The sequence below is a fragment of the Trachypithecus francoisi genome, unplaced genomic scaffold, assembly GCF_009764315.1.
Source record: "Trachypithecus francoisi isolate TF-2019V2 unplaced genomic scaffold, Tfra_2.0 Lachesis_group1, whole genome shotgun sequence".
Classification (NCBI taxonomy): Eukaryota; Metazoa; Chordata; class Mammalia; order Primates; family Cercopithecidae; genus Trachypithecus; species Trachypithecus francoisi.
Window position 1 is genome coordinate 76,682,719 of NW_022681454.1, and position 23,723 is coordinate 76,706,441.

Below are 23,723 nucleotides of genomic sequence, written 5' to 3' on the forward strand. Positions count from 1 at the left end.
CCCATATTCCAGTATCACATGACAGAAAATTTATGGTTAAATTATTTAAGACATTTACTTTATTTTTCTTGTGGCCATCCATTTAATTAAGTGAAGAACATCAGTGTATTAAGAAGGTCCCTCTTTATCACATGATATTTCTAAGCAGATATTTAGGAATGCTCAGAAGATTCCACTTTCAGTCTCCTAAGGCCTCCTAAGACATAATTTAAAGTGGGACTTGAACAGAAACAAGTATCTTCAGACTCCAGCTGAAATTGTAGAAATAGTTTCTGTTTAAATCCTGGGAAACCTTAGATAAGGTATGTGAAACTGAAAAAAGACTGAATCAGCACACACAAAGGATACAACAGATACCAAGATGGGTAAATGCCCAATTATTTTCAGTCCTCATAATCTGTACAAAGCTATAAGGCAACCAGTAGGCCATATCTCACTAGGCAGACTTTGAGGAAGATGTTTCCCTATTTGAAACACAAGAAATTACGAAAATATGGAGATGAAGAGGGAGCAGTTCTGTGCTTCTTGCTGTGTTACCTTTATTATATTCCTAGTGTCACTGAGACTAGTATAAAAACAGCCTGCAACAAGAATATTCTCATCACCAGCCACCTTTTCCACCTTTCTTCTTTTTCTGTTGCTGTTTCTTTTTTGTTGCTGGAGCCCCTGCAGGTTTCTGGTGTCTTGGGGGTATGATGTTACTTGTAGAGGCAGATACTGTTGCAGCACTGCCAGGTCTTGGGGAGGTGGGTGGGCTGCTCACAGTTTTACTGGCATCCCTGAAATCATTAGATCAGATCATTTTTGGTCACTCATATATTCAACAAAGGGAGAGTATAAAAATGTATGTATATGGGTTTTACTTATCACACTTAACCCATTTTACTTATCACACTTAACACATTTTCTACTTCTTTTAAGGTAAGCTCCCTAACTCCCTATTGACTTTTCTTTTGAATAACATTTTTACTGTTTTTATTGAAGAAAAGTAAAACATGGTACACATGCCAATTTTTAGACAGCGTAGAAAATAAAAAATTTTATTTTTTTGAGACAAGAGTCTTGCTCTGTCCCTCAGGCTGGAGTGCAGTGGTGCCCAGGCTGGAGAGGAGTGGCGTCATCTCAGCTCACTGCAACCTCTGCCTCCTGGGTTCACGTGATCCTTCTGGGTTCATGCGATTCTCCTGCCTCAGCCTCCTGAGTAGCTGGGATTACATGTGCGCACTACCACACCTGGCTAATTTTGTATTTTTAATAGAGACAGGGTTTCACCATGTTGGCCAGGCTGGTCTCGAACTTGCAACCTCAGGTGATTTGCCTGCCTTGGCCTCCCAAAGTGCTGGGATTACAGGCGTGAGCCACCGTGCCCGGCCAGAAAAATATTTTTAAAATAATCTATCATCGACTATGCAGAACGTATTAACATTTCTAACACTTCTTTCTAGTCATATTATTTATTTACATCTGTTTATCTAGGCATTTATTTAGTTGACTCAGTGTATTTAGTTGCCTTTTGAGACTTTTCTTTAGTTTTTATAATACAAATAGTTTTTACTATATATATTTCACAATATATATTTGATTATATTGTAAATACTTAAAACTATTTGACTGTATTGTAAAAACTAAAGGAAAAACTAGTCTAAAAAGGCAATATATTTTCTTTCATGTACATAAGTATAGTATAAACATTTATCAAAGATACATCACTACATTTCTCACACTTAACATATATTAAATTCTCACTAGTAGCCTTGAGTCAATCTCAGAAACAATGTATGTTCTAAGTGTCCTCAATTGTGGAGCGATAACTTACAGCTCAGATGAAGCTCCTGCAGTTGCTCCCTGGGTCCCTTTTCCAATCTGATCCTTCTTTTTACCCTTCTTTCTTCCCCGGTAGTAAGAACGTTCTCGCATTGGCAGCCATCTTTCTGGATCTGGGGTAACTTTTGGGTCATAATTCTTAGGCAATTTTCCTGCACAATAATTATAAAGAGAGATGTATCATAATATTTTCAAGATAGTTTGATTTAAACAACGTCTCTAAGCCTGGGAATAAATAACATTAAAATGGAAATGAATTTATTTGAGAAAGTTTAATTTGTATAATCTAGCAGGCAAAATGGCCTTACTTTTTTTGTTATTATTATACTGGGATACATGTGCAGAATGTGCAGGTTTGTTACATACGTATACATGTGCCATGGTGGTTTGCTGCACCCATCAACCCCTCATCTACATTAGGTATTTCTCCTAATGCTATCCCTCCCCTAGCCTCCTACCCCCACCCCGCCACAGGCCCGGTATGTGATATTCCCCTCCCTGTGTCCACGTGTTCTCATTGTTCAACTCCCACTTGAGTGAGAACATGCAGTGTTTGGTTTTCTGTTCCTGTGTTAGTTTGCTGAGAATGATGGTTTCCAGCTTCATCCATGTCCCTGCAATGGATATGAACTCATCGTTTTTTATGGCTGCATAGTATTCCATGGTGTATGTGTGCCACATTTTCTTTACCCACTCTATCATTGATCGGCATGTGGGTTGGTTCCAAGTCCTTGCTAATGTGAATAGTGTTGCAATAAACATAAGTGTGCATGTGTCTTTAGAGCAGAATGATTTATAATCCTTTGGGTATATACCCAGTAATGGGATTGCTCGGTTAAACGGTATTTCTGGTTCTAGGTCCTTGAGGAATTGCCACACTGCCTTCCACAGTGGCTAAACTAATTTACACTCCCACCAACAGTGTAAAAGTGTTCCTATTTCTCCACATTCTCTCCAGCATCTGTTGTTTCCTCACTTTTTAATGACTGCCATTCTAACTGACGTGAGATGGTATTTCGTTGTGGTTTTGATTTGCATTTCTCTAATCACCAGTGATGATGAGCTTTTCTTCATGTTTCTTGGCCACATGAATGTCTTATTTTGATAAGTGTCTGTTCATATCCTTCACCCACTTTTTGATGGGGTTGTTTTATTCTTGTAAATTTGTTTGAGTTCTTTTGATGAGCTTTTCTTCATGTTTCTTGGCCACATGAATGTCTTATTTTGATAAGTGTCTGTTCATATCCTTCACCCACTTTTTGATGGGGTTGTTTTATTCTTGTAAATTTGTTTGAGTTCTTTGTAGGTTCCGGGTATTAGCCTTTTGTCAGATGAGTAGATTGCAAACATTTTCTCCCATTCTGTAGGTTGCCTGTTCACTCTGATGATAGCTTCTTTTGCTGTGCAGAAGCTCTTTAGTTTAATTAGATCCCATTTGTCAATTTTGGCTTTTGTTGCCATTGCTTTTGCTGTTTTAGTCATGAAGTCCTTGCCCGTGCCTATGTCCTGAATGGTATTGCCTAGGTTTTCTTCTAGGGCTCTTATGGTTTTAGGTCTTAGGTTTAAGTCTTTAATCCATCTTGAGTTAATTTTTGTAAAAGGTGTAAGGAAGGGGTCCAGTTTGTTTTCTGCATATGGCTAGAATCCTTTCCCCATTGCTTTTGTCAGGTTTGTCAAAGATCAGATGGTTGTAGATAGGTGGCATTATTTCTGAGGCCTCTGTTCTGTTCCATTTGTCTACATCTCTGTTTTGGTACCAGTGTCATGCTGTTTTGGTTACTGTAGCCTTATAGTAATAGTTTGAAGTCAAGTAGCATGATGCCTCCAGCTTTGTTCTCTTTGCTTAGGACTCTCTTGGCCATACAGGTTCTTTTTTGGTTCCATATGAAATTTAAAGTAGTTTTTTCTAATTCTGTGAAGAAAGTCAAAGGCAGCTTGATGGGGATAGCATTGAATCTATAAATTACTTTGGGCAGTATGGCCATTTTCACGATATTGATTCTTCCTATCCATAAGCATGCAATATTCTTCCATTTGTCTGTGTCCCCTCTTATTTCCTTAAGCAGTGGTTTGTAGTTCTCCTTGAAGAGGTCCTTCACATCCCTTGTTAGTTGTATTCCTAAGAATTGTATTCTTTTGTAGCAATAGTGAATGGGAGTTCACTCATGATTTGGCTCTCTGCTTGTCTATTATTCGTGTACAGGAATGCTTGTGATTTCTGCACATTGATTTTGTGTCCTGAGACTTTGCTGAAGTTGCTTATCAGCTTACGGAGATTTTCAGCTGAGACGATGGGGTTTTCTAAATAAACAATCATGTCATCTGCAAACAGAGACAATTTTACTTCCTTTTTATTTGAATATCCTTTCTTTCCTTCTCTTGCCTGAGGCCCTGGCCAGAACTTCCAATATTATGTTGAATAGGAGTGGTGGGAGAGAGGGCATCCTTGTCTTGTGCCGGTTTTCAAGGGAATGCTTCCAGCTTTTGCTCATTCAGTATGATATTGGCTGTGGGCTTGTCATAAATAGTTCTTATTATTTTGAGATACATTCCATCAATACCTAGTTTGAGAGTTTTTAGCATGAAGGGGTGTTGAATTTTATCGAAGGGGGAAAAGGCCTTATTTCTCAGCATGACAAAAAAATTCAGAGGCCATAAAGAAAAAGACTTCACAGATACACCTATATAAAAATTTTAAAATCTTCATTGAGTAAAAAATATATTTCTAAGAAAAAATTTTAAATACAAACTATATAATAGAAGAGTGGAAAAAAATCCTTAATATAAAAGAATTCTTGCTGATCAATATGTAAATCACTCAAAGAAAAATGGACTCAGTTATAATTAAGGTAGGTCAGGAGAAAGGAAAGTAATTCATCTTCTGAACAGATGTTCACCCTCACTAATTAAAAATGAGAAAAGTAAAAAACTCTATCAGACTCGTAAATATTAAAAGCAGTAATACCTAGTGTTGGTGAAATGGTGAGAAGCACTCACCAACACTATATTAGGAGAAGTGTATACTGGTATAGCCTTTGTGGAGAGCAATTTAATCTGACAGCACCATTAGAAATCTATAGACTTCTAGAAATTTATTGTGCAGAAACCCAAGAGATACAAAGTTAAGAACAGAGTATTCTCTGTGATGCTCTTTTTCTTTCTTTTTTTTTTTTAAAAGATGGATAGGGCAAGGTATGGGTGGGCTGATATTCTTTAAGACAGCAAAATAAATGTCTATCAATGAAGATGATTACATTATAATATGCCCACAGTATAGCAACCTATTCAATTGGGTCAAAAAGTAAAGTGCAGGCCAGGCGCAGTGGCTCACGCCTGTAATCCCAGCACTCTGGGAGGCCAAGGCGGGCAGATCACGAGGTCAGGAGATCGAGACCATCCTGGCTAACACGGTGAAACCTCGTCTCTACTAAAAATACAAAAAATTAGCTGGGCGTGGTGGCAGGCACCTGAAGTCCCAGCTACTCGGGAGGCTGACGCAGGAGAATGGTGTGAACCTGGGAGGTGGAGCTTGCAGTGAGCTGAGATCGTGCCACTGCACTCCAGCCTGGGCGACAGAGTGAGAAGCCGTCTCAAAATAAATAAATAAATAAAGTGAAGTGCATCTATTAATCTGGAAAAATGTTCTTCGCAATTCAGTCTAAAGTAAAGATTAAAACAAATTATGTTCAACTTTCAGTACCTAATGATGTATGTTTGATTTTATATATATATACATATACACACACAAAAATGTTAAGTAATTGTCTCTGGGAGCATGTTTTTTTTGGGAGGGGGGGACAGGCTCTCACTCTGTTGCCAGGCTGGAGTGCAGTGGCGTGATCTCGACTCACTGCAACCTCAGCCTCCCAGGTTCAGGCGCTTCTCCTACCTCTGCCTCCTGAGTAGCTGGGATTACAGGCACACATGAGTAATGCTCAGCTGATGTTTGTATTTTTAGTAGAGATGGGGTTTCACCATGTTGGCCAGGCTGGTCTCGAACTCCTGACCTCAAATGATCCACCTGCCTTGGCCTTCCAAAGTGCTGGGATTACAGGCGTGAGCCGCCCATGCCCAGCTGCAAGCATGAATTCTGGGCAAGGAATTTTACACTCTTTATGCCATTCTATAATGATAAGTATCAACTACCTTTGTTTCTAGAATAAGCATATGTCACTTGTAAATTTTAAAAAATATTCATCTGGAAAATACAAAAATAGAAAAGAAAGTAAAATTTTAGGTTATTATCACCTACAGCTATCAGCTGTTTCCTTGCAGTATTACTAATACACAAATATTAAATGTTTGCTAATTTTCAAGTACTGTGACAAAAGAACCAATAAGACTTCCAGTTAAAGACAGTGAAATGGATACAAACATTAGCTTGTGTACCTTCCTCGAACTCCACTAAAATGGTAATAAAACACATTAAAGGAAGAACAGAAGAAAAGATATTGTCAATAAAATTTTGGTAGCTGGAAAAGAGATGGAGGAGTAATAATAAACTTAGCTAAGTCTTGGGAAACCCGTATCCTAAGATGGCAGAGAGCAAAATCAAGAAATAACCTGATTTATATCATAGATTCCTTAAAACCTCAGGAACTTGGGTGGCTCCAAGGATAACATCTAATGAGGTAAAACAAAGCACGGTAATGTCACCCAATTTTTCCAGAGATTAAAGCCACACCCCAAGCCAATCAATGCACGTTATTTTCCTGGTTAATAATTCAAGGCTGGACACTGACCTACTTGGCCAAATCAGATTAATGAGAAATACCTGCCAAATCTGGAGAGGGCTTCTTTGTTGTGATGAATATAAATGACAAGTATGTGGCCCTGACTGTTTCCAGTATACATTGTATGACTCTAATGGAATTCTGTTTTGTGGACAGCAGAACAAAGAGAGAGAAATACTGAGTCAACCAACCTTGATGCTAACATTCCTTTAGACTGCCAACTTTATAAAAAGTAAATTTTCTTAAGCTAGTTTGATGGAATTTTGTAGTTATGTGTAGCAGAAACATCATAATGTGTAAGGGCTTACTTTTGTGCCAGGCACCACTCTTAAGAACTTTACATGTAGTATCTGATTTAATACTACAAGATATATACTATCATATTCCATTCCACATATGAAAAACTCTGGCAGGTATATTAAATAGCCTGTCCACAGTCACAGAGTAAAAGAGGGAGCAACAATTTGAATTTAGGCAAACTAGTGAATTGCAATCTTTAAAGTAACAGAATAAAATTACATGTTAGCTATAGTCAAGATAAAAAGTTTTCAAAGATATAAGAGAGGGCAGTATATTTATGTCCAAATATTTCTATATGGGGCTAAAATCAAACATTTATCTTGTAGAAAATTTATAAAGATTTTTTAATGCCTTACCCTTCTTTTTCTTTTTCTTCTTTTTCAAATCTCCCTGTCTACAAAGAGAAAAAAAAATCATTACCATCTTTGTGATAAAATATTTATAAAGCATTAAGTAAGTGCTCTGTAAGAGTTAGTTGGGCACTTATCATAAACACGGTTTAAGACTTGGTATCAGCTCACCAAAGCTAACAAACTAGTTAAGATTTGATTCAGGTTAGAGTCCATTAAGCTTCAGATACTATAATTTTTGGAAGGTACTTTAGAAAACAGAGGTGACAATTCGAAAACAGATTCTGTTTACATTGAAAAATTTTTTTCAGTGGCACACATTAAGTCTATGTAAAAAGTAATCTGCACAAGCATGAATATCTACAATCCCTTGGTAAGTTACTCTATGTTTGGCACGACTTTAGAGAATAAATTTTTTGCCAGAAGAACACGTGTAGGTCAGATACATGCAAAGAATTATCTCTGGAAGGAGATGCAAAACAAGTTACATTGGTTATGGCCCTGGGAGGGAGGTGGGTAGACACAGATGGAAGACTTTTAACTTACTCGTATACTTTTTTATCTTTCATATTTTAAAACCTGTGAGTTTATTAATTTTTTAATGTAAGTAAAATATGTATTAAGTACACTGACCAAAAAAGGCACTAAAAAGGGCATACAAATTAACATTTCAAAATAACTGTCAAGGGCGGGGGGAAGGATAGCATTAGGAGATATACCTAATGTAAATGACGAGTTAATGGGTACAGCACCCAACATGGCTCATGTATACATATGTAACAAACCTGCATGTTGTGCACATGTACCCTAGAACTTAAAAGTATAATAAAAAAAAAAATAATAATAATAATTGTCAAGCATTCTGAAAGTGGCTGGGAACAGTGGCTCACATCTGTAATCCCAGAAGTTTGGGAGGCCAAGGCAGGTATCACCTGACGTCAGGAGTTCCTGACCAGCCTGGCCAAAATAGTGAAACCCCGTCTCTACTAAAAATACAAAAATTAGCTGGATGTGGCAGTGCGTGCCTGTAATCTCAGCTACTCGGGAGGCTGAGGCAGGAGAATCTCTTGAACCAAGGAGGCAGAGGTTGTAGTGAGCGAGATTGCACCACTGCACTCCAGCCTGGGTGACGGAGCAAGACTCCTATCTCAAAATAAAGCATTCTGAAAGCTCTAGTGAACAGAGAAAAACATAAAAATACATCTTTCTATATATTCTTATGTGATATAACTCAAGAAATATGAAACAGTGAACTAAAGATGAGACAGCAACAATTCATTCTATAAGTCATTCAATTGTGAAAGTTCTCTCAGGATACCCCAAATAAGAAATGCAACATACTGTTACCTTACTTGAGTGTTTCATCTCTTACCCAGAGTGTGCAATAGTATTCTAAATTGTCTCTCTACAAATTATACTCCACAGCCATACTAAAATTTCCCAGCGGTTCTTTGCTCTTTCTTATTTCTCTGCCTTAGCTCACCCTTTGCCTACCTCGTCCTCATCTTCCTCAGAGTCAACACAATCATCTTCTCCATGAAGCCTTTCCTAACTTCCCACTGTCCTCAGGAAGAAGTGACTATTCCCTCCGGTGTACTCCTCTATGCCCTGTACAATCACAACAGGTGCAATCTTTATTGCAATTATTGTTTAAATATATTTCCTTCTGCTAGACTCATGTTCCTTTTTTTTTTTTTTTTTAAGACGGAGTCTCACTCTGTCACCCAAGCTGAGTGCAGTGGTGTGATCTTGGCTCACTGCAACCTCCACCTCCTGGGTTCAAGTGATTCTCCTGCCTCAGCCTCCCAAGTAGCTGGGAGTACAGGCATGTGTCACTACGCCTGGCTAATTTTTGTATTTTTAGTAGAGATGGGGTTTCACCATGTTGTCCAGGCTGGTTTCGAACTCCTGACCTCAAGTAATCCACCTGCCTTGGCCTCCCAAAGTGCTGGGATTACCGGCATGAGCCACCACGTCAGGGCTCAAGTTCTTTTGAGAGCAAGTACCATGATTTATTTTCTGGTCAACACCTAGCGTAAACCTATCACATAGTGTATTGTTAAAAGAAACTAAATCTTTGCATCCAAAAGTTAGTATAACAAAATACTAACTTTTAGTAAGATAAAGAGCATTAATAATGCCTAATGAAAATACTGTTCTTAAACTTAAAAGCTTAAAATTCAATGTATATCTTAATGATTGTCTAAGAAAAAAGAGAAAGAAGTCAGGTGCGGTGGCTCACGCCTGTAATCCCAGCACTTTGGGAGGCTGAGGCGGGTGGATCACCTGAGGCCAGGAGTTCAAGACCAGCCTGACCGACATGGTGAAACCCTGTCTCTACTAAAAATACAAAAATTAGCCAGGCATGGTGGCAGGTACCTGTAGTCCCAGCTACCCAGGAGGCTGAGGCAGGAGAATCGCTTGAACCCAGGAGGCAGAGGTTGCAGTGAGCTGAGATCGCACCATTGCACTCCAGCCTGGGCAAGACTCTGTCTCAAAAAGAAAACAAACAAACAAACAAACAAACAAAAAAGAAAGATTATTTTAAAAGAAACTTTTAAAGATGGGGGTCTTTCTCTGTCACTCAGGCTGGGGTGCAGTGACGCAATCACTGCTCACTGGAGCCTCAAACTCCTGGGCTCAGGCGATCATCCCACCTCAGCCTCCCAGTAACTGGAACTAGAGTCAAATGCCACTATGCCAGGCTAAAGAAGGAACTGTGTGTTCTTAGTTGTTACCCAACCCTGTTTGGTGAAGAAAAAAAAAATAGTAAACATACTTAATTGAAAATCCATTTAAGAACTCCAACTGAATTTATAATTGTAAGATGAAATGGAATTTGGAACAATGTAACCTCTTTGAGACTCCAATTCCTTATTAAAAGTTTTGGAAGTTATTATGAGAACGACAATGCTTTTTATGAAATGCAGAGTTTGTTAGGAAGAAATCAGTCACTGTTGCTGAGTTTTTTTTAAGTTAGGGAAAAATTCAGATTTCAAAAGGCATTCAAAAAAGGAGAAAGTAGTAAAAACTTATGAAAGCCACAAAGCTAAGGAAATGTTTTATCTTTTCCATGCTCTATTTGTTCTGAGTCAAAAGTAATAAAACATTTTACTGTAGGTCTCTGCTAACTATATTTTTAAGATGACAATGGAACAAACGAGTCAAAATCTCTGACTTCTTGTAAGTAAATGAAGCCGACTAACCTTTTCATCAAATCAGCAAAATAAATCATATACTAAATGATGTACGAAATGTACAACAATAACTTATAGGTAAAGGAAGGCACATTCAGCCTATGGAGTGTTTAAAAAGGATGAAATATGTCCACATTTTAGTATGTGGAAAGATCTCTAAAATTCATTAAATAAAAGCAAGTTGGAAAACACTAAGTACAGTACAATTTTCCTTCTATAAAAAATAACTGGCCATGGTGCTCAGCACTTTGGGAGGCCGAGGTGGGTGGATCACTTGAGGTCAGGAGTTCAAGACCAACCTGGCCAACAGGGTAAAACCCTGTCTCTACCAAATATACAAAAATTAGCCTGTAGTACCAGCTACTCAGGAGGCTGAGGCAGAATTGCTTGAACCTGGGAGGCGGAGGCTGCAGTGAGCCAAAATTGTGCCACTGTACTCCAGCCTGAGAGACAGAGCAAGACTCTGTCTCAACAAACAAATAAACAAATAAGAAACTAAATAACAAAAAACAAACTAATCTGAAGAAAATATTCATAAACCACCTGTGTGTGTAAACACAAAGAAAAACTTCTGGAATAATAGATTAAATTAATACCAGAGGTTAATTTTGCGCTGAGGGAAAAGGGAAGGAAATAAGGACAAAGAGCTGGGTACAGTGAAAGAAATGGAAAAGAAACAAAGAGAACCAGAACTTTATTCACACGAAATTTCTATAATATATTTTTTATTCTTTGTCTAATTTAAAATCAGCATTAGAGAATGTTACAGCGAAAAATATTACCCTTGTTCCTTTGGTTGACTATCTCCAGTAACTTTTCCACCCTTCTTCCGAATGTACGTAGCACCAGGAGAATTTTCAAGAGCCTCAACATCTACTTTTAGAGACATACTATCTGAGGATGGCAAGTGTTTACTAAGACTGTGATAGAACAGGAGTTCAGGAACACAATATACACAAACACACACATTTATATAGATATATATGTTTGCTAATATATCTATTGACACAAGGACGGTCTTTTCTTGATGACCTTCAACAACAGCAAAAATGTTCCTAAATCTTCTATACAATAACAATTACAAGTCGTATCAATTATATAGTACACACAGTATTCTGAAAGGAGAACATGAGGAGTCATAATCTAATCCTCTATTCCTTAACTCAATGATGTGGAGCAAGGTGGTGGCTTCACACAAACTCCATTCCAAAACAACTATCAAGTTTACGACTTGAGACTGCTTAGCATCCACCAACCCACCTCAGTTTTGGGAACACACTCTGATGAGAGTAGCACATATGATCCAAGCTCAATAAGGGCATCAAATTTGCTTATCAAGTAACTATTTGAGATAAGCAAGTGACCTAAGTAGTTGAATCCGAAAATAAGATTTCAGAATCATGCAAAACTACCCACATAAAATACGCTTTTTCTTTTCCTTGCTGCTGAACTTGAATCTGGAGGAAAAGACGCTATACCCTTTTGACTTCATTTTTGCTTCTGGATGAAACTGAACCCTAAGTTGGATCTATCGCCACATTTTTCAATCACACTGATCAATAAATTGTCATTTTTTGGTCTTACTAGTTAAAAGGAGGATTTGTTAGTTGCAATTTACAATGGAAAAAGCTCCAGTCAAAACACAGATATTAGAAGAGATGTATTGTGCTACTGAGGAGCTGTAAGAAACAACAATCAAAAGGATACGCTTTGGCTTTCTCTGGATCTACAAGTGAGTAAGCAGAAATAAGCTGTGCCAGGGTGTGAATATCTTTTGGATTTTGTCTAAAAGAAGAAATAAGAAAATTACTGAACTGTTTATGAAACTGGAGAAAGTAATATAAACAAGTAACTCTCTCATATCAAGTAGCAGCAATAAATGTGCTATTTCTACAACTCCATGTTTCAGAGCTTACTTCCATAGCTGTTGTAGGTCACTAATTGCCTCCTTCTTCCGCCCATATTTGAGTTTGAAGTTTGCAGCTTCTCTTATCAAGGACAAATGAGCAGGAGATTTGGGCTACAGTTTCAATAAAACGAAAAAAAAAAGTTTCAAGCTAAATATCTAGCAAGTAAATGCAGTTATATCCATTAGGCCTTTAAGAAATACACCGATGCATTAGATCCCTCATCTTAAGTCTCACTGAATGCCTGAAACAACAAAATCAACCACACATGTAGAGGAAAGCAGGTGGACAAATTATTAACTGTACAATCACCAACGGATAAATTTGGAAAACAACCTATATCTATTCGGTGTCTACAACTGGAAACATTCCCCTATAATAGTCAAATCTTAAAGATATGTCACCATAGTTCTCAAACATTAATTTAATATAATACTTTCCCAGAGCACTGATACCCTTCCACTGCTAACAGTACTAAGAGTATAAAATATCACCTGCACAGCGTTATGTATAATTTTAAGTTGGATACTGCTCATGCAGAGACCCATACTGGAAATAATGATATTCCTACTAGAGACATGATAAACAACTATTCCATGTATTACTGTTGTAGTAATTGCTACCACCCGTGGGTTCTCTAGCTATTAAAGATAATCTCTTAAATATGCAATCATGTACTATTATTATTTCTTGAGATTACATAAACAAATACATGTACACATACAGCAAGGAGCTTGAATAAATATAAATGAGCTATTTTTCTATTTTGCAGCCATTGTTTATTTCTAATAATTTAATTTGGATCTGGTATACTGAAAAAAATGAATTTGATAATCTAAATAGTATTTCACTTTTAAAATAGTGACGTGTAATACTTCAGTTTGCCTGAATTTTTTCACTACTACCTCTTTATTTTTATGTAAAAACATGCCCTCATAACATTTTACTCCATTTGTTTACCTGATGGTTTTGATACCACTGGATAGCTAGTGCGAAGACCTCAATGGCACTATCAATATCTTCTTCATGGCTGTACATGGTAACTAATGCAGACACCTACACAGCCAAAGGTATAAATTAGTGAATCCTCCCTTCACTCCCAGAATACCATTTTTGAAAATAAAAAACACTGAAGAAATAGCGAATAAAGGCTCTCTGTTAGTACCTGATTTATCATGAAAGCTACTCTCTTTAGAGAACATAGTAACTTTACTTCTAGAAATACCATGAACAACCGTGTTTTCCAAATATGAAGGTAGTTATCTGTAAAATAAACCTTTCCTTTAAAGCAGTGCCAGTTCACGAATGGTTTGGTAAGTACAGAAGTTGAGAATAAGCCCTTAGAAATGTTCATACAATAAGACACTGCTGGACATTTAAGTGTATGATCAGTGAGGCATACATAGAGTGGCTGAACTCTCATGATGAATCCCACGTGGCATGAGCTGCTTCAAGCCAGCAAAAAGAGTGCCTAGTGTCGCTTAGGGACAGGAAGGAGGCCTACGCAGCTGGAGTGGAGGGGGAGGGGGATGATGAGCAGTACGAGATGAGGATAGAAAGGAAACAAACAGCTGGATCTTTAAGAACAATCAGTAAAACTGACAAACCTCTGGTCAGGCTAATCAGAGGGAAAAAGAAAAAAAGACACGAATAACCAGTATCAGGAATGAGAGAGGTTCTATAGATACTAAAAGGATAATAAAGAAATAGAATGAAGAACTTTTATGCCAATAAAGTCAGCAACTTAAATGAAATGGATACATTCCTTGAAAGGTAAAAGAAGGCCATATATTAAATATTAGAAACATTTTATTTTCAGTCGTATGCTATATTTGACTTTAAGGTAAAGTAATTATAGCACAATCCTTAAAATATGAATCTTCAAGGGAAAGCACTACCATATTATTACATTTACTGAGTGCCAACTGCACAGAGGCCATGTTAGAGAATGCAAACATGAATAAAACAGCCCCTGTCCAAAAGATGCACTACAGAATTATACTATGGAAAAGACGCTTTCACAGCTGTATTAATGATTGAAACCTGCAATATTTGAATAAACAGAAAACTAAAAACTAAATTTGTTGGCCACTATTACGAAATTGTTCTAATTTAAAGAAATCACACTGATGAAAATGGTTTAGGCTAAGAAATTCCCTATACAGATCTGAGATTATTTGAGGTTGGCTTTCAGTGATACTGTAAGGCCTAAATAGTGCCTGGCACATTTGACTGAATAAGAAACCAATACCAGAGCAGAGAATGAAATTAAATTTATACCACACAATCATTACTATTATAATTACTACTCCTACCTTAAAGTGAACACATATTACACATATAAATAAAGTGAATAACATTAGACATATAAATAAATTATCAATTCAACTACTTTTCAATTTTGTAATGTTTTAAACTCACCATGCCTGGTTTATGCTTTAACTCCTCTATGCTTCTTAATATTAGACATGCTTTAGAAATATTACCTTAGGAGAATAAACAAAATCAGCATTACATAGAAGAACACATATTATGAAAAAAAATACAAGAAATTTTACTTCCTCCCACTACTTTTCCTTAGGAAAGCAACCATAAGTCATATTTTGTAACATCTCTAAACATGCAAGTTTTGAGGTCTTGGGGATGGTGAACTCTATTCATTTAGAGATAAGGAAACTGAGCTCTAAAGAAATAATATACCTTGCTTAAGTTCACAAAGAAAGTTAATGGCAGAGCTGCTACCAGAAAAGAAGTCTCTCAACTCCCAGTCTGTTGAGTTCTATTTCTTCTTTTTCGGGCTATAACTTGAAGGTGGGGTCCTTCCCTAAAGGCCTTGAAATATGTTACTGTAGATATGAGTGTAATGGAAAATTTCCTATGGTGTTAAATTCTGATTTTGTACTCATTGCAAACCTCAGTAACTCAAAATTCCTAGTCTTTAAATACAAACAAAAAACCATGACAGACTGTCAGGAATTTCAAGATAATAAATCATCCTTGAAAAAATAAACTAAACACAGGAAGAAGAAAGATCAAGGAAAGGGCAAAGAAGAGAAGACAGGGCTGAGAATAAGGAAAAAGAGATAAGGAAAGTAAAGAAATGTGAGAATTGGATAAGAGGGAGATCTGCAGTGTGTCTCAACCTTGTTTTCATTATTGCCCTACTAAGGACATTTTAAACATTTTTTCTCTAACTGCCAACTCCTCTCCTTCAACTCATAAAATTTTCATTTCAGCCATTGTAATATTTAAGATTTTTGTGACGAACTGTCACCCCCATCGAAAATCCACACTCTATACCACAGCTGTTTGACAGAACTTTTTGTGATGATATAAATGTCCTATATCTGTGCTGTCCAATATTGTAGCCACTAGTTGCACACAGCTACTAAACTTTTCTAAGATGTAGCTAGCATAATCAAAGAACTGAATTTTAAATTTAATTTAACTAATTAAAACTTAAAATAGCTACATGTGGCTAGTGACTACCAAACTGGGCAACACAGCTCTAGATATTCAAAGTTAGATCAAAACCACAGACAAAAACATTGGCAGTTTTAAGATTCAAACACATCAGTTCTTGTTAAATTCTATTACCTTTCCCCAAGCCCAAAGACATAGGTGGCAAAATGTAAAACGAAGTAAGAATGAAGGGCCAAGCTAAGAAATTCTGAAAACTATGATGCAAAGTAGTCATACAAATATTACCAAGTGACAGACATAAGCATTTCTGCATATGACATACTCAGGCAATTTGAGTAGTATGTACGGTCTTTTGGAACAGAGGAATTCTTTGCTTCAGAACTTTCTTTTTTTTTTTTTTGAGACGGAGTCTTGCTCTTCCCCCCGGGCTGGAGTGCAGTGGCTGGATCTCAGCTCACTGCAAGCTCCGCCTCCCGGGTTTTACGCCATTCTCCTGCCTCAGCCTCCGGAGTAGCTGGGACTACAGGCACCCGCCACCTCGCCCGGCTAGTTTTTTTTTTGTATTTTTAGTAGAGACGGGGTTTCACCATGTTAGCCAGGATGGTCTCGATCTCCTGACCTCGTGATCCGCCCGTCTCGGCCTCCCAAAGTGCTGGGATTACAGGCTTGAGCCACCGCGCCCGGCCTGCTTCAGAACTTTCAAGGCACAGATTGAGAATCATTCTAATAATTTAGGAATAATCTGTGAAAAGTGGCAATTACCTCACTACTAAATCTGTTGAAGATCATACAATCTAGCTGCATGTTTGAAACAGTAATTATTATGCTTTACCATTACACAAAAAACTTAAAATCACATAGTTCACAACTGTAGAATCATTTCAACCATGTTTTCATTCAAATATTTTAACCATGATGAAAACCATAATACCTTGAGAAATTTTCAACTGTGCCATGGTCAGCTTAATTTCAGCCGCATTTTCTGGATGCTGATCTGAAAATTCCTAAATTTTTTTAGTTTGGGGAAAAAAAAATCACATTTAATTTACACATCTAATTGTATACATTACAGTTATTTAACTCAGCTACATAAGATTTTAAGTTGTTTTAAAATATTAAACTTCTGGCTGCCGGTCAAAATCTTAACTTGGGAAAATTTTTATTCAACACCCACTTTTTTTCTTAAAGGTATGCTCTAAAAGTAAGTGTAATAATGTCAAGTTTTCTGTAAGTCACTAACAGAGAAATCCATCATCCCTTGGCCACGGGGTATTGCTTGCAGAACCATCCCGCATTCCAAAACCCAAGGATGCTCAAGTCCCTTATATAAAAGTACAGTATTTGCGTATAACCTACACACGTACTCCTATACATTTTAAATCATTGCTAGATTACTTATAATACCTAATATAATGTAAATGCTATGTATATAGTTGTTATATTATCTAGGGAATAATGATTTTTAAAGTTTGTATATGTTGAGTACAGAGGCAATCATACATTTCCAACCCCAAAATGTGCTTTATTTTTCTGAGGTGGAATCTTGCTCTGTCACCCAGGTTGGAGTGTAGTGGTGTGATCTTGGCTCACTGCAACCTCAGCCTGCCAGGTTCGAGTGATTCTCCTGCCTCAGCCTGCCAAGTAGCTGGGATTACAGGAATGTGCCACCATGTTCAGCTAATTTTTTGTATTTTTAGTAGAGATGGGGTTTCACCATGTTGGCGAGGCTGGTCTTGAACTCCTGACCTCAGATGATCGCCTGATTGGGCCTCCCAAAGTGCTGGGATTACAGATGTGAGCCACTACGCCGGGCGACCCCCACAAAGTTTTTAATCCATGGCTGGTTGAATTCTTGGATGCAAAACTCAATGATACAAAGGGTCAACTGTAATAAAGATTACCAAATAGATTTTTTTTTTTTTTTTGCTGGGGGGAGGGAAGGGGCAGTATCTCTTCACTGAGTGTCCCTGTTAGGCAACTGTGTCTGTCGGGATGATCCTAATTGTACCTGTCCAACTTTCCAATGTAGTTTATATTCAAGAAATTTAAATATGCAATATAATAGCTGGTGTGGGTTGATAAAAACAAAGTCAGTATCTCCATAATTGAGGTTCTGGAGTGGAACTCAGTGGAGATCAGATTATTGCAAAAGAGGTTAAGCATGTTCTAGAATTATACATGCCTAAACAATCCTCTAACTCAGGTTATTGCCTCAAACAATCCCCTAACTCAGGTTAAACAGATCTCCAAACAAAACAGCATTCTTTAGCATTTATAACAAATACTTACATTATAGAAATTTATATAAAACAAAGCTGTAACCCAAGAGTTGACTAAAATGGCACTGAAATTTGTGTAGTGGTACATTTCTGATTAGTTTTCCCATTAAATTTACATGCTTGTAGGTTATTACAACACAATGAAAAAGAAACAAGGCTGCAAATGCCTGACAACTCATTCAAGTAATTATTTTACCTGAAGCAGCTCTATTGCTTTTGTGTGCTGCTTTTCACGGCAGAGCTGGGCAGCTTGGATTAACACAGGCAAGAGATGCTCAGGACTTTGGGACTGTAAACTGGCAGATATTTTGCGGCATTGTTCAGCCTAGAAGATACCCAACCCCCACAACAAAAATAAACTGGTTAATGAAATTAAACACTAAATGACCAGAAAGAAAAGAAACATGGGAAAATCAGTTGAAATAAATATTAACCAAAGAACTGCCTAGGATAAGAGAATCAGTTTACAGTATCTATTCTCAATTTTTTCTTGTCAGAAAATGATTTCCATTTATTGAATTTAATCTATGAACTCTAAAAGCCTTTAGTAAAGGAGAAATTCTAAACATTCACTTGGATGCCTAAATTCTAGAACTGTTTAAAAAAGTCAAACACATCAAGTATAAGCATTTGCTTCAAAAACAAAATGCATACGTATTTTTTGTTAAATTATTAAGAATAACTTGACTCAGTTCTAAATAACAGAAACATTACTGCCTCTCGGCCGGGCACGGTGGCTCACACCTGTAATCCCAGGACTTTGGGAGGCTGAGGCAGGCAGATCACGAGGTCAGGATACCAAGACCATCCTGGCTAACATGGTGAAACCCCGTCTCTACTAAAAATACAAAAAAATTAGCTGGACGTGGTCATGGGCACCTGTAGTCCCAGCTACTAGGGAGGCTGAGGCAGGAGAATGGCGTGCACCCTGGAGGCAGAGCTTGCCATGAGCCGAGATCGTGCCACTACCCTCCGGCCTGGGCAACAGAGCGAAACTCAGTCTCCACACACGCACAAAAAAAAGCAAAAAAAAAAAAAAAAAATTACCGCCTCTCTCTCCCACTAAAACTTCTGCTCTAAAAGAGTATAAAATTAGAAGTAGAATGCATACTGGAGTTAGACTTGACCTCCTTAACATTTATAAGTTGATGTGATTATACACAGCAAAAATGAAAGATGGGTCTTAAATCTATAATCATGGCCAGCATCTTTGATGATTTTATCTTAATTCAGATTAGAAATAAGGTAATGAGAAAGTTATCTCATTTAAAGGTGTGAATACTGTTCTCTTTCCCTTAAAAGATGTCAACTCTACACCCTTATAAGAAATTGGGCAAATTACTTGTTTAATAAATAAAATCTATGCCATATAACATTCTTTCTTTTTATTAGAGACAGTCTCTCTCTGTCACCCAGGCTGGAGTGAAATGGCACAATCTCAGCTCACTGCAAACAATTCTTGTGCCTCAGTCTCCAGAGTAGCTGGGACTACAGGCATGCACCACCATGTAGAGACAGGGTTTCGCTATGTTGCTTAGGCTGGTCTTGAACTCTTGAGCTCAAGTAATCCGCCCACTTCAGCCTCCCAAAGTGCTAGGATTACAGGCGTGAGCCATTGTGCCCGCTCAATAATATATATAATATTTTGAGGAAGGAAAAATATATATTTATGAGTCGATGACAAAATACAAACAAAAACTAAAAGCAGATTAGACTAATATCCCTATTACTCCTCATACACCATATTACAAAAGGTTTAGCTATGACACCAAAGGTAATTACCCACCTGGTTTGTGTACATAGCAAGTAGAGCTTTGTTAAATTCTATAGCTTGTAGTTGTTTCTTGGAAAGTTTAAACTCTACTCCTTCCGCATTGGTTAATTTCACTTTCTTCTTGGAGTCAAAGACATTTTGGTCCTAACAAAGAAAAGTTTATCCACCATTAACAGAATCTCAGATTTCAACTTATTCCTTTTTTATTAACTTTATATAAATACAGCAGGACAGCTTGAATCTATCTACCTGACTGGGGTGCCTAAGCTAATAAGATGCATATAAAGTTATCTTGGTTCACAGAAGCAAACAAAATCTCTGCAATTCAAATCTACTCGTATACAGTTATCCCAGAATCCACGTCCACTCCTTTTAGAGCCTTCTCAAAGGAGGCTTCCTAGGTATAAAAAGGTTTAACAAGTGCACTGCTTTAAAGAAATGGAGGAAGGGGGCGAAGCAAGATGGCCGAATAGGAACAGCTCCAGTCTCCAACTCCCAGCGTGAGCGACACAGAAGACTGGTGATTTCTGCATTTTCAACTGAGGTACTGGGGTCATCTCACTAGGGAGTGCTGGACAATCGGTGGTGGTCAGCTGCTGCAGCCCAACCAGCGAGAGCTGAAGCAGGGCGAGGCACTGCCTCACCTGGGAAGGGCAAGGGGGAAGGGAATCCCTTTTCCTAGCCAGGGGAACTGAGACACACAACACCTGGAAAATCAGGTAACTCCCACCCCAATACTGCGCTTTAAGCAAACAGGCACACCAGGAGACTATATCCCACACCTGGCCGGGAGGGTCCCACGCCCACGGAGCCTCCCTCATTGCTAACGCAGCAGTCTGCGATCTAACCACAAGGCAGCAGCGAGGCTGGGGGAGGGGCGCCCGCCATTGCTGAGGCTTAAGTAGGTAAACAAAGCCACTGGGAAGCTCGAACTGGGTGGCACTCACAGCAGCTCAAGGAAACCTGCCTGTCGCTGTAGACTCCACCTCTGGGGACAGGGCACAGCTAAACAACAACAACAACAAAAGCAGCAGGAACCTCTGCAGACGCAAAGGACTCTGTCTGACAGCTTTGAAGAGAGCAGTGGATCTCCCAACACAGAGGCTGAGATCTGAGAACAGACAGCCTGCCTGCTCAAGTGGGTCCCTGACCCCTGAGTAGCCTAACTGGGAGACATCCCCCACTAGGGGCAGTCTGACACCCCACACCACACAGGGTGGAGTACACCCCTGAGAGGAAGCTTCCAAAGTAAGAATCAGACAGGTACACTCGCTATTCAGCAATATTCTATCTTCTGCAACCTCTGCTGCTGATACCCAGGCAAACAGGGTCTGGAGTGGACCTCAAGCAATCTCCAACAGACCTACAGCTGAGGGTCCTGACTGTTAGAAGGAAAACTATCAAACAGGAAGGACACCTATACCAATACCCCATCAGTACGTCACCATCATCAAAGACCAGAGGCAGATAAAACCACAAAGATGGGGAAAAAGCAGGGCAGAAAAGCTGGAAATTCAAACAATAAGAGCGCATCTCCCCCTGCAAAGGAGCGCAGCCCATCGCCAGCAACGGATCAAAGCTGGTCAGAGAATGATTTTGACGAGATGAGAGAAGAAGGCTTCAGTCCATCAAAGTTCTCAGAGCTAAAGGAGGAATTACGTACCCAGCGCAAAGAAACTAAAAATCTTGAAAAAAGAGTGGAAGAATTGACAGCTAGACTAAGTAATGCAGAGAAGGTCATAAACGAACTGACAGAGATGAAAACCATGACACGAGAAATACGTGACAAATGCACAAGCCTCAGTAACCGACTCGATCAACTGGAAGAAAGAGTATCAGCGATTGAGGATCAAATGAATGAAATGAAGCGAGAAGAGAAACCAAAAGAAAAAAGAAGAAAAAGAAATGAACGAAGCCTGCAAGAAGTATGGGATTATGTAAAAAGACCAAATCTACGTCTGATTGGGGTGCCTGAAAGTGAGGGGGAAAATGGAACCAAGTTGGAAAACACTCTTCAGGATATCATCCAGGAGAACTTCCCCAACCTAGTAGGGCAGGCCAACATTCAAATTCAGGAAATACAGAGAATGCCACAATGATACTCCTCCAGAAGAGCAACTCCAAGACACATAATTGCCAGATTCACCAAAGTTGAAATGAAGGAAAAAATCTTAAGGGCAGCCAGAGAGAAAGGTCGGGTTACCCACAAAGGGAAGCCCATCACACTAACAGCAGATCTCTCGGCAGAAACTCTACAAGCCAGAAGAGAGTGGGGGCCAATATTCAACATTCTTAAAGAAAATAATTTTCAACCCAGAATTTCATATCCAGCCAAACTAAGTTTCATCAGTGAAGGAGAAATAAAATCCTTTACAGATCAGCAAATGCTTAGAGATTTTGTCACCACCAGGCCTGCCTTACAAGAGACCCTGAAGGAAGCCCTAAACATGGAAAGGAACAACCGGTACCAGCCATTGCAAAAACATGCCAAAATGTAAAGACCATCGAGGCTAGGAAGAAACTGCATCAACTAACGAGCAAAATAACCAGTTAATATCATAATGGCAGGATCAAGTTCACACATAACAATATTAACCTTAAATGTTAATGGACTAAATGCTCCAATTAAAAGACACAGACTGGCAAACTGGATAAAGAGTCAAGACCCATCAGTCTGCTGTATTCAGGAGACCCATCTCACATGCAGAGACATACATAGGCTCAAAATACAGGGATGGAGGAAGATCTACCAAGCAAATGGAGAACAAAAAAAGCAGGGGTTGCAATCCTAGTCTCTGATAAAACAGACTTTAAACCATCAAAGATCAAAAGAGACAAAGAAGGCCATTCCATAATGGTAAAGGGATCAATTCAACAGAAGAGCTAACTCTCCTAAATATATATGCACCCAATACAGGAGCACCCAGATTCATAAAGCAAGTCCTTAGAGACTTACAAAGAGACTTAGACTCCCATACGATAATAATGGGAGACGTCAACACTCCACTGTCAACATTAGACAGATCAACGAGACAGAAAGTTAACAAGGATATCCAGGAATTGAATTCATCTCTGCACCAAGCGGACCTAATAGACATCTATAGAACTCTCCACCCCAAATCAACAGAATATACATTCTTCTCAGCACCACATCGCACTTATTCCAAAATTGACCACATAATTGGAAGTAAAGCACTCCTCAGCAAATGTAAAAGAACAGAAATTATAACAAACCGTCTCTCAGACCACAGTGCAATCAAACTAGAATTCAGGACTAAGAAACTCAATCAAAACCGCTCAACTACATGGAAACTGAACAACCTGCTCCTCAATGACTACTGGGTACATAACGAAATGAAGGCAGAAATAAAGATGTTCTTTGAAACCAATGAGAACAAAGATACAACATACCAGAATCTCTGGGACACATTTAAAGCAGTGTGTAGAGGGAAATTTATAGCACTAAATGCCCACAAGAGAAAGCAGGAAAGATCTAAAATTGACACTCTAACATCACAATTAAAAGAACTAGAGAGCAAGAGCAAACACATTCAAAAGCTAGCAGAAGGCAAGAAATAAAGATCAGAGCAGAGCTGAAGGAGATAGAGACACAAAAAACCCTCCAAAAAAATCAATGAATCCAGGAGTTGGTTTTTTGAAAAGATCAACAAAATTGACAGACCGCTAGCAAGACTAATAAAGAAGAGAGAAGAATCAAATAGACACAATAAAAAATGATAAAGGGGATATCACCACCGACCCCAAAGAAATACAAACTACCATCAGAGAATACTATAAACACCTCTATGGAAATCAACTAGAAAATCTAGAAGAAATGGATAATTTCCTGGACACTTACACTCTTCCAAGACTAAACCAGGAAGAAGTTGAATCCCTGAATAGACCAATAGCAGGCTCTGAAATTGAGGCAATAAT

The 23,723-nt window shown here is 38.4% G+C and overlaps 1 protein-coding gene across 2 annotated transcripts in view; it reads right to left on the bottom strand.

The window, feature by feature from the left end:
- Positions 1-29: 29 nt before the first annotated feature.
- Positions 30-23,723, bottom strand: part of SRP72 (signal recognition particle 72) — a 42,890-nt gene continuing 19,196 nt past the window's right edge. Inside the window, exons 9-19 of one of the 2 annotated variants that reach the window (XM_033214590.1) lie at positions 19,800-19,931; positions 18,210-18,338; positions 16,666-16,738; positions 14,733-14,797; positions 13,272-13,367; positions 12,321-12,424; positions 12,112-12,189; positions 11,187-11,324; positions 7,214-7,251; positions 1,817-1,976; positions 30-779 (exon numbers count right to left, since the gene is read on the bottom strand). In XM_033214590.1, coding sequence (XP_033070481.1) covers positions 602-779; positions 1,817-1,976; positions 7,214-7,251; positions 11,187-11,324; positions 12,112-12,189; positions 12,321-12,424; positions 13,272-13,367; positions 14,733-14,797; positions 16,666-16,738; positions 18,210-18,338; positions 19,800-19,931 — 1,191 coding nt within the window. In that variant the 3' untranslated portion in view covers positions 30-601. Of the gene's footprint in view, positions 780-1,816; positions 1,977-7,213; positions 7,252-8,538; positions 8,816-11,186; positions 11,325-12,111; positions 12,190-12,320; positions 12,425-13,271; positions 13,368-14,732; positions 14,798-16,665; positions 16,739-18,209; positions 18,339-19,799; positions 19,932-23,723 lie in introns of those variants that run through there. The other variant, XM_033214591.1, reaches the window with a different exon arrangement.